The sequence below is a fragment of the Rhinolophus ferrumequinum genome, chromosome 16 (genome assembly GCF_004115265.2).
Source record: "Rhinolophus ferrumequinum isolate MPI-CBG mRhiFer1 chromosome 16, mRhiFer1_v1.p, whole genome shotgun sequence".
In the NCBI taxonomy this organism is placed as follows: domain Eukaryota; kingdom Metazoa; phylum Chordata; class Mammalia; order Chiroptera; family Rhinolophidae; genus Rhinolophus; species Rhinolophus ferrumequinum.
The window spans coordinates 9,144,932-9,157,703 of NC_046299.1; the positions used below are offsets into that span (position 1 = coordinate 9,144,932).

The 12,772-nt window shown below is 45.1% G+C and overlaps 1 protein-coding gene across 4 annotated transcripts in view; it reads right to left on the reverse strand.

Moving 5' to 3' along the window:
* Nucleotides 1-216: 216 nt before the first annotated feature.
* Nucleotides 217-12,772, reverse strand: part of PLPP4 (phospholipid phosphatase 4) — a 112,219-nt gene continuing 99,663 nt past the window's right edge. For 2 of the 4 annotated variants that reach the window (XM_033130710.1, XM_033130711.1), the window contains one exon: nt 217-774. In XM_033130710.1, coding sequence (XP_032986601.1) covers nt 575-774 — 200 coding nt within the window. In that variant the 3' untranslated portion in view covers nt 217-574. The remainder of the gene's footprint in view (nt 775-12,772) is intronic. The other 2 variants (XM_033130708.1, XM_033130709.1) reach the window with 1 other exon arrangement.

Genomic DNA, 12,772 nt, shown 5'->3' on the forward strand with positions numbered 1-12,772 from the left:
TCCAGGGAGGCTGAGTCACATCCCATGCCAGTGCTCCAGTCGCCTACTGAGGACACACAGGCTACGTGGGGTGGGCCTGGGGGTCAGTGGTTCTTCAGGAGAGGGGCTCCTGCCCGAGGGCCAGCGGAGCTGGGCCCTGAGTGCAGCCTAGCCTCCACACCCGGCCTCAGCTGTGAAACCCCCTGACTTCCAAATGACTTTTGCTACACTAGACGACCAACACCGTGTCTTCCAGGTAGGAGGTTTTATTATGTTTCACAACCATGAACACATAGAAAGGTGGCTGTCACAGCAAACATCTCAGAGGACTCGCCCGAGCGGCACCCACCCCTCCCTCGCAGCCTCCTTCCACACGTCTCTCGGAGGGTGTTCCTGTGTCCTTCCTCTACAAAGTCAAGAACGCTGAAAGCAGACATTTAGAGTTGGCAGGAACACCAGTGGCCCAATGGAAGCAGAAGGAGAACGTTGAGAAACAACTGATGAGACACACTACAGAAAACCTCTTCTATTGTGTTATGGTGCTGGGGTGGAAGAGCGTGCCCTGGGCTCAGCGTCCATGCTCCCGAAAGACTAGTCATACGGGGCCCTCGGTGATCCCCTCCACAGGCATGCTGGGCGCGCTGTCCGCTGTGGGCCTCTCGTCCTTCTTCAGTGAGCTCGGGGCTTGGAGACTGACGTACGGTTTGTGACAAGCCGTGTTGGCCAGAGGGGGGTAGTGCTGTCTGTAGCAAATGTATGCAAAAATGAGGCCAATGACGCCGCCAACAAAAGAATCTAGGCAAGAAAGAGCAAAATGAGAGAAATGTGTTACGAGTCATTCAAATGTGGCCAGCCGTGGTTTCCAGAAAGCACTTTTTCCCACCTGCTCCAGTAACTGGCTTGCGTTTTGGACCCCGTGAAACACCAAAGGAAAGAGGAAACTATGCTGGAGGTATAAATCTTGGTGACCTCTGCAAAACTTACCATTTCTAGAACTTAACTATCCCTTTAAAATGTGTACTTGATGCCCTCTTTGTCTTTTCGCTATACACCTGAGCATTGCATGAGCTCACATTGGCATTCTTGATTTTTAAAATCCATTCTAAATTCTGGAAGAAGAATTCTAGCCATCTCTGTGGGATCTAAATACCTTCAGGGGCTGCGATTTCTTTTTCTTTAGCAGGTTCCCACTGGAGTCCTGCAATATTGCTGGTGTACCACAGAAACCCAGCGGGCATGCCGGCCTCTGCCTCGCGGAAAGTGATTTCCCAGGGAAGAAATGAACCTTCTGAGTCACAAAGTGAATAAAACATTTTATGATACATCAGGATTGGCAAACTCAACGGGCCTCTGGTGAGAAGCCCAGTCCCTCTAAAAAGCTGCACATCTCTTCAAGTTGGAGGGTGCAGGAGAGGGCAGACGAGGCACAAGGGGCATCTGCGTGCAAAACAGGCCCCCTCCCACCACATGGGACAGCCCCTTGTCAAAGAGTGTATTCAGTTGCCCAATAGAGACCCCATGCAAGCAGCACACCCAAGAACCCTCATTTAGTGTGTGTATGTGTGTGTGTGTACACACACACACGCATGTATGCTTTTAACTGTGTCTATGGATTATTCTTGCCAAAAAGATCCTAACACAATGGAACGCCTCCTCACAAAAGAAACTCTGAACTCATGTGAAGGTCTCCACCCTGCTGAACTGTCAGTCTCCATTTGGGGGTTTCCACTTCCACATTTATTATCTTGTTGGATTGCACACACTTTTAGGCAGGTAGCATTAGCCCCATTTTACAGAAGAAACTCAGGCTCAGAGAGGCCGATGGAGCTTTCCAGCCACACCCCTCGTTCATAACGGAAGTGGACTTGAACTCTGGTGTCCTGATTCTGCACCTGTGCTGCTCCGCTCCGCGGGGCTGTGCTTGATCCCTGGCAAGTTCATTCCAGGCTTTCTGCATCCGGCTTTCAGAGGGTAACAGGCCATGGCTGACGGGCAGTCCATCCAGTTTCCCTTAGCCCATCAGTGCTTGGGGTGTTAAGTTTCCAAATACTTCCCAGTAAGCAATACACTGAGTATCGACCTCAGTTTAAGGCACAAATTCACGCTTCTGTGTCTCCTGCAGGGGACTCTGGGGTGGCTGTCAAGGAAATATATCTTTTAAGAAAAGCAACTGTTTAATGCTTAGATGTTTGCATCTCACTTCTCTCTCTCTCTCTCTCTCTCTCTCTCTCTCTCTCTCTCTCTCTCTCTCTCATTTTTTTTTTTCAGCCTGTTATAGTTATTCTGGATCCACCTAGATATAGTGGGATAAGATTTGAGAAAAAGGGTAATATTTTGTTATCTTTTGACAAATTGCTTTCACCTTCAGCGCTTTTAAAAGGCTAATAGTAAAACATTAAACAGTTCTACAATAAGTATCTTTAAGTTCTTTGAAATAAATTGAGTAATTACGGCATATAAATTTACATACAGTGGCAAAAACAGGTAAAGAGCACAGGGGTTTCTGAGATGACGGCATGAAGGTCCACTGTGTGCTGACCAAGTGCCCAGCGGATGCTCTTGGCAAGTGGAATGTGGACCCAGGAGCTACGGATGCTTTTTAAGTGCAAATGAATGAGATCATTCTCCTGATCACTATCCTTCCCACTGCTCTGAGGGAACCAAACCCCTATGGCGTTCCAGGCGGCATACCTGGTCCTGCCAACCCTCTGGACATTTGTCCTCTCTCGCTCTATTGCAGCCACTGTAGCCCCTTCCCTCCCATTCCACAGATATGCTGCTTCTTCCCTCTTCTTCTTGTTGCTACAAATGCTGTTCCAATCCGGGGAATCACTTCCCTTCACCCTCTTCCCTGTTCAATTTCTATTCTTCCTTTGGAGCTCAACTCAGCATCACTGAGCCACGAGGCCTCACCGGACTCCAGACCAGACCACATCTCCCAGGTATACATTTTAATTGCCCTCCGCTCCCCACATGCAATTCTAAACTCCATGAGAGCAAGAGCTGTACCTGTCTTGTTGGCTGTTGACAACTCAACACCTGGAGCACTTTGCTCCCACAGAATTAAGCTGGCTGAGGGAAAGGGATAAATGAACACACACACCGTAACTCAGGGGGGCAGATTCTGGCTGCTGTCCTCTATGTGCCCTTGTGTGGTCCCCTTACCCTCACTGGGCCTCAGTCACCTCATCAGTGACACAAGAACATCCAACAACTCCATGGCGGCTAAGAGGCCTTCCCACGTAAGTGTTCCAGGAATTTGATCCCCAAGGTCAGCCTACAAATTATCTGGAAACTCTGCCAAAGCATATTTAGAAAGTGGGCCATATCTTAGATTGGGATAAAATATCACATATCTTTGTCTGGGATAAAACATCACTTTGGGATAAAACATCATTCTAAGTGGTCAAACGGAGAAACTGAGTAATTGTGGTGACTTCCTCTCCATAGCTGCTCAAACACAGTAAGACTGTGTGGCCGCCATCTGGCAGAAAGGCAAGGAAAACATAGTGCCTGCTAAGCCCTGGTGAGTAACTACCAAGGTAGGAGGGTAAGGGAAGACCACCTAAGAGACAACAGTGAAACCCAGGAGGCCACACCTGCTCCCAGTACAGGCACCCAGGATGTGAGGGAAGAAGAAATTTTCCTTCAGGGTTCTTTCGGCTGGTCTAATAACTAAACCAACACGAGATAGATTAACAAGAGAAAAATGACCAAATTTAAATATGTATGTAGGTACGGGAAACATATACATGCGAGCATTAGAGACCCCACATACACGAGAGGTTCTGAGACAGAAAGGGAAAATGAGGTACACGTGACATCCTGAGCCAAGACGAGGTAACACGCCCTGGGCTTCAGAGGGGAGGAGGGTAATTTGCAAGACGATAAGAAGAACAGATGTTCAGTAATTAGACGTCTGCCCTGCCATACAAGAGTATATAGGTCATAAAAAGTTATTTCTGGTAATAACTCTTATTACAGGCAAGGCACCCAATTTAGATTCTTCTAAGTAGTTAAGGGAGGGGCAGAAGTTGCTCCTGAACCTGCAGGGTCTGGATTGCCTTCTTCTCAAAATAATCCACATACAAAAGTGGCATATCTCAGGGAGGCTTGTTCTGAACCCCTTGAGGGTCACGGTGAAGTATCCAAGACCTATTTTCACCATCCACTTGAGAATCCTCCAGGCTGATGAATCTTCAAGTAAAGACACTGCCACCCCCACCAGGGCAAGTCCCTGCCTCTGAGCCTCAGTTTCTCTGGCTCTCAGAGACCTCAATATTTACCGCATTGCGTTGTGAAGACGATTTTATGAGACCACGCTTCTAAAGATTATGCCACAAGGCATGCCACAAAATAAGACCTTAAAATACAGTGTCTAAAAACTATAATGTTCATCACTCTTATTCATATTCTGTTCCTCTCCAGAACTACTGGGGACGTTCTAATCCTTCCCTGTCCTTTGCCTCACAGAGCAACTCAGCAGTCTAGAGTTTTAATCTCTTTCGAGTGGCCAAACTTCATAGCATTTTAAATAAACTTCTAATGAACTTTAAAAATAGCTATTGCCCTAGAAGTTGAAAAGTAATATGTACCATGAATTCCTGAGGTGTCACAAGCATAATTAATGTGATGGACTCAAGTTCCTCAAATGGGAAGGCTTTTCCCATCTGTAGCCTGTGGCCAGCAATGTATAAAATGTGCCAGGGCTTTGTCTAGTTCAAGGTCTTAGAGCTGTACTGTTGCTTTGCTTTTTCTAACCCCAGGGAACGGCCCCCCGGGGGCTTCATCAGCATCTGAAACCATCCACAGCTTCAGTGTTTGAGCAACTGACTACTGAACAGACCAAACAGCAAAATTTACAAATAATACCATTTGACTTTCGATTTTCTGTGACAGGGCATTTCATTAGGTGCATCATTGACCAAAACATCAAATCATTCCAAGCACATGCTCCCCAGGCTTCCTGATGAGGAAGCAAGCAAAGGAATGTGGATTCCTGTAGAGGCTGTTTTCCCATTTAATGGAATGAGGGAAAAGTGGTAACTTAGGTACCGCCAGAGTTATCACAGGTAACCAGGGCAATGACAGGTCTAGTTGAGCTGCTTTCTCAGCAAAGTCGTTCGGGCTCTGTTTATCACAAAGATGGTGAACAAGACCCAAATAACGACTTACTTTATGAGGGAGATTGCCATCAAGTGCCTCAAGTGGGCTGTTGTTATTGATGAATTCACTCTCACATCCTGTAGGGCGTGTGCTGACAGAAAAGCAGACAGAGGACAAGCAGGCTTTTTTGTTTTTATTTTATTTTTTTAAAGCTTCTGCACAGCAAAAGAAGCCATCGACAAAATAAAGAGGCAACCAACTGAATGGGAGAAGATTTTTGCAAACAGTGCCTCCGATAAGGGGCTAATATCCAAAATATACAAGGAACTCATGCAACTCAACAACAAAAAAACAAACAACCCAATTAAAAAATGGGCAGAGGACCTGAAGAGACATTTCTCCAAAGAGGACATACAAATGGCAAATAGACATATGAAAATATGTTCAACATCACTAATCATCAGAGAAATGCAAATAAAAACCACAATGAGATATCACCTCACCCCAGTCAGAATGGCTACCATCAACAAGACAAATAGTAACAAGTGTTGCAGAGGCTGTGGAGAAAAAGGAACCCTCATACACTGTTGGTGGGAATGCAGACTGGTGCAGCCGTTATGGAAGGCAGTGTGGAAGTTCCTCAAAAAAATTACAAACAGAATTACCATATGACCCAGCAATCCCTCTCCTGGGTATCTACCCAAAAAAATCTGAAAACATTTATCCATAAAGACACGTGTACTCCAATGTTCATTGCAGCTTTGTTTACGGTGGCCAAGACGTGGAAACAACCAAAATGTCCTTCGACAGATGAATGGATAAAGAAGTTGTGGTATATATACACAATGGAATACTATTCAGCGGTAAGAAAAGATGAAATAGGACCATTTGTGACAACATAGATGGATCTTGAGATTATAATGCTAAGTGAAATAAGTCAGACACAAAAAGCAGAGAACCATATGATTTCACTGATATGTGGTATATAAACCAAAAACAACAAAAGAACAAGACAAACAAATGAGAAACAAAAACTCACAGACACAGACAATAGTTTAGTGGTTACCAGAGGGTGAGGGGGGTGGGGGGTGGGAGATGAGGGTAAAGGGGATCAAATATATGGTGATGGAAGGAGAACTGACTTTGGGTGGTGAACACACAATGGGATTTATAGATGATGTAATACAGAATTGTACACCTGAAATCTATGTAACTTTACTAACAATTGTCACCCCAATAAACTTTAATTAAAAAAAATTATTTTTCAATTTCAATTGATATACAATATTATATTAGTTTCAGGTATATAACATAGTGATTAGACACTTATGAAACTTACGACGTGATCACCCTGGTAACTCTAGTACCCACCTGACACCATATATAGTTATTACAATATTACTGACTATATTCCCTATGTTATACTTTATATCCCCACTGGTATTTTTCAACTACCAATCTGTACTTCTTAATCCCTTCACCTTTTTCACCCAACTCCCCTCCCATCTGGCAACCATCAGTTTGTTCTCTGTATCTCAGTCTGTTTCTGTTTTGTTTGTTCATGTATTTTGTTCTTTAGATTCCACATATAAGTGAGATCATATGATATTTGTCTCTCTCTGTCTGGCTTCTTTCACTTAGCATAATGACCTCTAGGTCCATCCATGTTGTCACAAATGGTTAAGATTTTATTCTTTTTTTATTGCCTAGTAAAATTCCATTGTATTTATGTGTCACATCTTCTTTATCCAGTCATCTATTGATGGGCACAGAGGTTGCTTCCATATCTTGGCTATTGTAAATAATGCTGCAATGAACATAGGGGTGCAGATATCTTTTTGAATTAGTGTTTTAGATTTCTTTGGATACATACCTAGAAGTAGAATTGCTGGGTCATAAGGTAGTTCTATTTTTAATTTTTTGAGGAACCTCCATACTAGTTTCCATAGTGACTGCACCAATTTGCAATCCCACCAACAGTGCATAAGCGTTCCTTCATGTTGTTTGTTGATTTATTGATGTTAGCCATTCTGACAGGTGTAAGGTGATATCTCATTGTGGTTTTAATCTGCATTTCTCTGATGATAAGCGATGCTGAGTATCTTTTCATATGTCTATCTGTATGCTCTCTTTGGATAAATGTTTATTCAGGTCCTCTGCCTATTTTTTAAAATTAGATTGTTCTTTTTTGGTGTTGAGTTGTATGAGTTCTTTATAAATTTTGGATATTAACCCCTTATTGAATGTACTATTGGCAAATATCTTCTCCCATTCTGTAGGCTGTTTTTTTGTTTTGTGGATGGTTTCCTTTGCTGTGCAAAAACTTTGTAAATTGATGTAGTCCCACTTTGCTGGTTAGAGTAGTCTTGATTGTAGGTCCTCGCTTTTAATCACTTTGAATATTTTATGCCAATCCCTTCTGGTCTTCAAAGTTTCTGTTGAGAAATCAGCTGACAGTCTTATGGGAGTTCCCTTGTAGGTAATTAACTGCTTTTCTCTTGCTTCTTCTAAGATTCTCGCTGTCTTTAATCTTTGGAATTTTAATTATGATGTGTCTTCGTATGGGCCTCTTTGGGTTCACCTTGTTTGGGACTCTCTGTGTTTCCTGGGTTTGCATATCTATTTCCTCCGCTAGGTCAAGGAAGTTTTCCATCATTATTTCTTCAAATACGTTTTCAATTCCTTGTTCTCTCTTTTCTCTTTCTGTTACTCCTGATGTGAATGTTGGTATGCTTGATGTTGTCCCAGAGGCCCCTTAAATTATTCTCATTTCTTTGGCTTCTTAATTTTCTTTTTGCTCTTCTGATTGGGTGTTTTCTGCTACCTTATCTTCCAAATTGCTGATTCGAACCTCTGCTTCATCTATTCTAGTGTTGATTCCTTCTAATGTATTCTTCATTTCAATTATTATATTCTTTATTTCTGACTGTCTCTTTTTTTATAGTTTCTATGCCCTCTTTTATGCTTACACTCTCTGTTGCAGTTCTCCCTGAGATCACTGAGCATTGTTATAACCAGTGTTTGGAACACTGGATCTGGTAGATTGCTTAGCTCTATTTTATTTAGTTCTTTTCCTGGAGCTTTGTTCTATTCTTTCACTTGGGACATGTTTCTGTGTCTCATTTTGGCTGCCTCTCTGTGTGTGTTTCTATGTATTAGGTATCTCTGTCACGTCTCCCAGTCTAGGCAGAATGGCCTTATGCCATAGGCATCCTGTGGGGCCCAGTGGTACAGTCTCCCTGGTCATTTGCTCTGGATGCTCCAGGAATGTCCCTCGTGGGGGCATGTGTGCCGTTCTGTTGTAGTTGAGCCCTGATTGCTGTTGGCACATCAGTGGGAGGAAATGACCCTCAGGTTGACTGGCTGTGAGAATTGGCCACTACAACAGCATATGAGGTGCTATGCAGGGGCAGCAGATCCCATGGAACAGGATTCACCCCAGAAGGCTCTGGTGCCTGCTAAGACCTCCCTTTGGGTGTGCCACTTGTGGAGCTAATCAGGTAGTGCTCTGATGTGGCCTGAAGCCAGCCATCAGGTGTGTTGGTTCTGGGACTTCTTGGGAGGTGCTCTGGTGCAGGCCAATGTCAGCTGTTGCCTGTGACTAGCCCGGGGCTACCTGATATAAGTTATAAAGCAATCTCAAGTTGGCTGCTATCTGTGCTGGACCTAGAGACACGTGAAAGAGTCCACAGTGAGAACCAAGGCTAGTTGCCAACCATACTGGGCCTGGGGCAGCTCAGCAAAAGGCCCAGGGCACCAAAGGCCTGCTACCGCCTACCAGCTGCCCATAAGGCTCAGTCACTGAAAGAACCTCGAGGAGTGTGTCAGTTGGGTGAGGCAGGGTCTCAGGGAGTCACCAGGGTGAGGCAAGTGGTGTTCACCAGATTAATGGAGTTTCAGATTTAGTGCTAGTGCTGTGCCCGGGGCTACTCAGCAAAAGGCACAGAGCACACCAAGGCCAGCTGGGGCTAGGGCTCGAGCCCACCTAGCGCTCACAGACCCCCAAGAAAGACTGCAGCATGGGCCAATGCTGGCTGCCGCTGCCAGAGATTTTGGTGGTGTGAAAGTTGGATGGGACAGGAACCCAGGGAGTTACTAGAGTAGAGCGAGTGAAATTCATCAGGCCAATTCAGATTCAGATTTGGCCATGTGTGGGGAGGGCTCAACACAGGGACAATGGCAGCTGCCCCTCCAGACCTTGCCTTAAAGCCACACAATTCAGTCTCTCCCTATATATCTCTGGTACCTCCCAAGTTGCTGTCTGTCTGCCAGAGCCCAAGGTGAGAACTTGAGAGTAGGAGAATCTGTGTGCTGGCCCTTTAAGAGGATACCTGGGTTTCCAGGAGCCTTCTGTCTCACCCAGATGGACAGAATCCATGCTGATTTTCACAGTCAGATGTTGTGGGGGGGACTCGTCTTTCCGGCACTGGTGCTCTGGGCTTGGGGGCGCCATGTGGGGCTGGGATCCCTCACTCTTCGGGAGACCCTCTGCAGCTGAGGTATCCCTCCAGATTCTCAAAAACCACACGTGGGTGTGGGTTCAGCCTGTTTCCCATCTCCACCCCTTGTACCAGTCTCGACATGGCTTCTTCTTTATATCCTTAGTTATAGGACTTCTGTTCAGCTAGTCTTCAGATGGTTCTCCAGCTTGATGATTCTATAATTTAGTTGTAATTTTAATGTGTTTGTGGGAGGAGGTGAGCACAGTGTTTACCTGTTCTACTATCTTGACTGGAACCTGGTATTTGTCAAGCAGGCTTTTACTGGGGGAGGGGGGATTACTTGTGATTGCCTTCACCCCAAATATGGTAGCATGGGACTGGAGGGTTCAAAAGGGTAATACATAGATCACAATGTCCCTGGAGTGCAAAATACAGTAGATACCTTACTCAGCTTAGATGTCATTCATTCATCACACATGTAGTACATGGTATCAGGTGTGAGGTGTGCTGCCTGGTCCTGGGGCAGGAGCCTGAACAACAAAGACAAGTTCACAGTCCTAAATAGTGACAGCCTTGTCAGTGAGCTGCAGCTGTGATATGTGCCATAAAAGAGATGTATGGATCTTTGAGATCCCTCATTGGTGTGGCCTGGCTAGTCTGGACCAGGGGAGTTTCACTGAGGACATGACCCACAGGCCAGTCCTGCAGGATAAGCCAGCGTGAACCAGGGAAGCAGGGAGGTCACCTGTAGTCTTCTAGGCAGAAGAAGAAAAAGGCTTGCCATATTTGAGAAACTGAAGGAAGACCCATCTCTCACCACAGGGGCAGTGTCTATAATTCCATAGGGTAGAAGTTGCCCAGGCTCCTGGTGTGGGCTGGAGAAGAAGGTCATCCGTGGGGCTTCAGGGCTCTCTTGAGTCCTCAGCATGGACCAGGGGCCCCTTTGGCCCTCTGGGCTACTGTCTCCGCATCTTTCTTACTTCACACTTACTGCTCAGTGTTGATTCCCCTGAAGTGTTTCACTCATCTTTGCTTTCCCAGAACCCAGCAGGTATTATTTAGCAAATGCTTGGTGAACTGAGATGCACTGACAACATTTACAAGATGCACTAAAGAATCGCCACCACCAGCTATAAAAGGCCGCACATATTGTATGATTCCATGTATGTACAATGCCCAGAATGGGTGAATCCATAGACCGGGAAAGTAAGTTAGTGGTTGCCAGGGGCTGGGGAGAAGCGAGGTATGAGTATTTTGGGGGAGTGATGAAAATGTTCTGGAATTAGATAGTGGTGATGGTTGCACAACTCTGAATATACTAAAAACCACTAAATTATATACTGTAAAAGGGAGAATTTATGCATTATGAGTTATGAATTATACCTCAATAAAACTACTAAAAGGGGTGGGAGGAATCAGTATCCAATGGTAGTGCAAAGAGGACCAGACTTTGAATCAGGCAACCTGGATTTGAATCTTTACCTTTAAAATGGGCATGACCCCACCCCTTTCTCATGACAAAGGAAAGGATATCACAGGCTCTGGCATACTGAGGTGCCGGCCATGCTCACCTTCTCCGGCACAAACAAGCAGAAATGCTTCTGAAGATGTGCTGTCGGATGTGCTCCCAGGGGGAATACCTCCCTCTCTGTTACCATAGCGACATCCAACATCACTGAGCTGGCCTGACTTGGGACCTTGTATGCCTTGGGCTCCATGACCCAAGATACAAGGGTGAAAATCAGCTCTGGCAAACTCAACAACCCCATGTGATTGTTTCTGTTCTTTTTATTCTAGTACTAGTTGAGCTTCCTGTTCTGTGACTTTGAGTTTCTTTAAAAGAACTCATGTAGCACGGAACATACACCATCTACCTGGCACACTGTAAGGTGGAAGGATAGTCACCATGTCTGTCTTGCTCAGTGTCATGCCTCCAGCAGGCAGCATGTCTGGCATACAGGCACAAGAAACCAAATGAATGAATGAATGAATGAATGAATGAATGAATGCTTAAAGTGTAATTTCTTGGTTCATTTTAAAAGGAAGGAACTTGCAGAGAATAAGGTTAATTTTTGTAAAACCAATATAGAGAAAAAGTGATCCTAGTAAGAAAGGAACATGATTCAGTCAAAATCATTCAGTCATTCAATACATAGTCACTGAGCACTGTTATGAGTTGAATTGTGTCCCCCAAAAGAGATATGCTGAAGTGCTAACCCCCAGTACCTCAGAATGTGACTTTATTTAGAGTCTGTACAGAGGTAATCAAGTTAAAATTAGATCATTAGGGTGGGCTCTAACCTAATATCACAGCTGTCCTTATAAAAAGGGGAAATTTGGACACAGACAGGCACACACATAGAGGGAAGATGATGGGAAGAACACAGGGAAAGTGAAGATGGCGGCAGAGACTGGAATTCTGCTGCCAGAGGCCAAGGAGCATCTGGGGCTACAAGAAGCTGGAAGAGGCAGGAAGGAAGGATCTTCCGCCTACAGGTGTCAAAGGGAGTGTGGTCCTGCCGACACCGTGATTTTGGACGTCTGGCCTCCAGCACCACGAGACGATTTCTATCGTTCTAAACCACTCGTTTGTGGAACTTCGTTACACAAGCCCTAAGAAACTAACGCAAGTACCTACTATGTGCCATGCCGACAAAAGACACATGGAGATTATATTCCAGTGCAGAATTCAGCAAACCATGTGAATGATTCATTTACGTAGTGTCCATAGCTGCTCTCACACCGCTACAGCCAGGTCGAGTAGTTGCAGCAGAGATGCTATGGCCCACATAAAGCCTAAGACATTTACTATCTGATCCTTTATAGGAAGAGTTTGCAGATGCCCGTTCTAGTGGAGAAGGACAGACAATAATCAGTACATCATAAATTACTTAGTTTGTTAGATGGTGGTAAACCAGCAAGGTGAGAGCAATAGGAAGAAAGTGGGGAAGGTGGGCTGCAATTTAACAGAGTGGTCATCACCAGATGTTCTCACCAAGAAGGGGACACTTGAGCCAAAATTGGGAGGAGGGAAGGGACTGAGCCACACCCACATCCGAGAGAAGAGCATTCCAAGCACAGGGAGGAGCCAGTGCAAAGGCCCTGAGGTCGGATGGGCCTGGCACGTTCAATGAGCGGTGAAACGCACAAGAAGTTGAGATGGCACTGGCATGAGCAAGGAGGAGAAGTAGTTAGAAAATACCATCAAAGAGGTAGGAAGTGAGGCACCAGACCTTGTGGGCCAT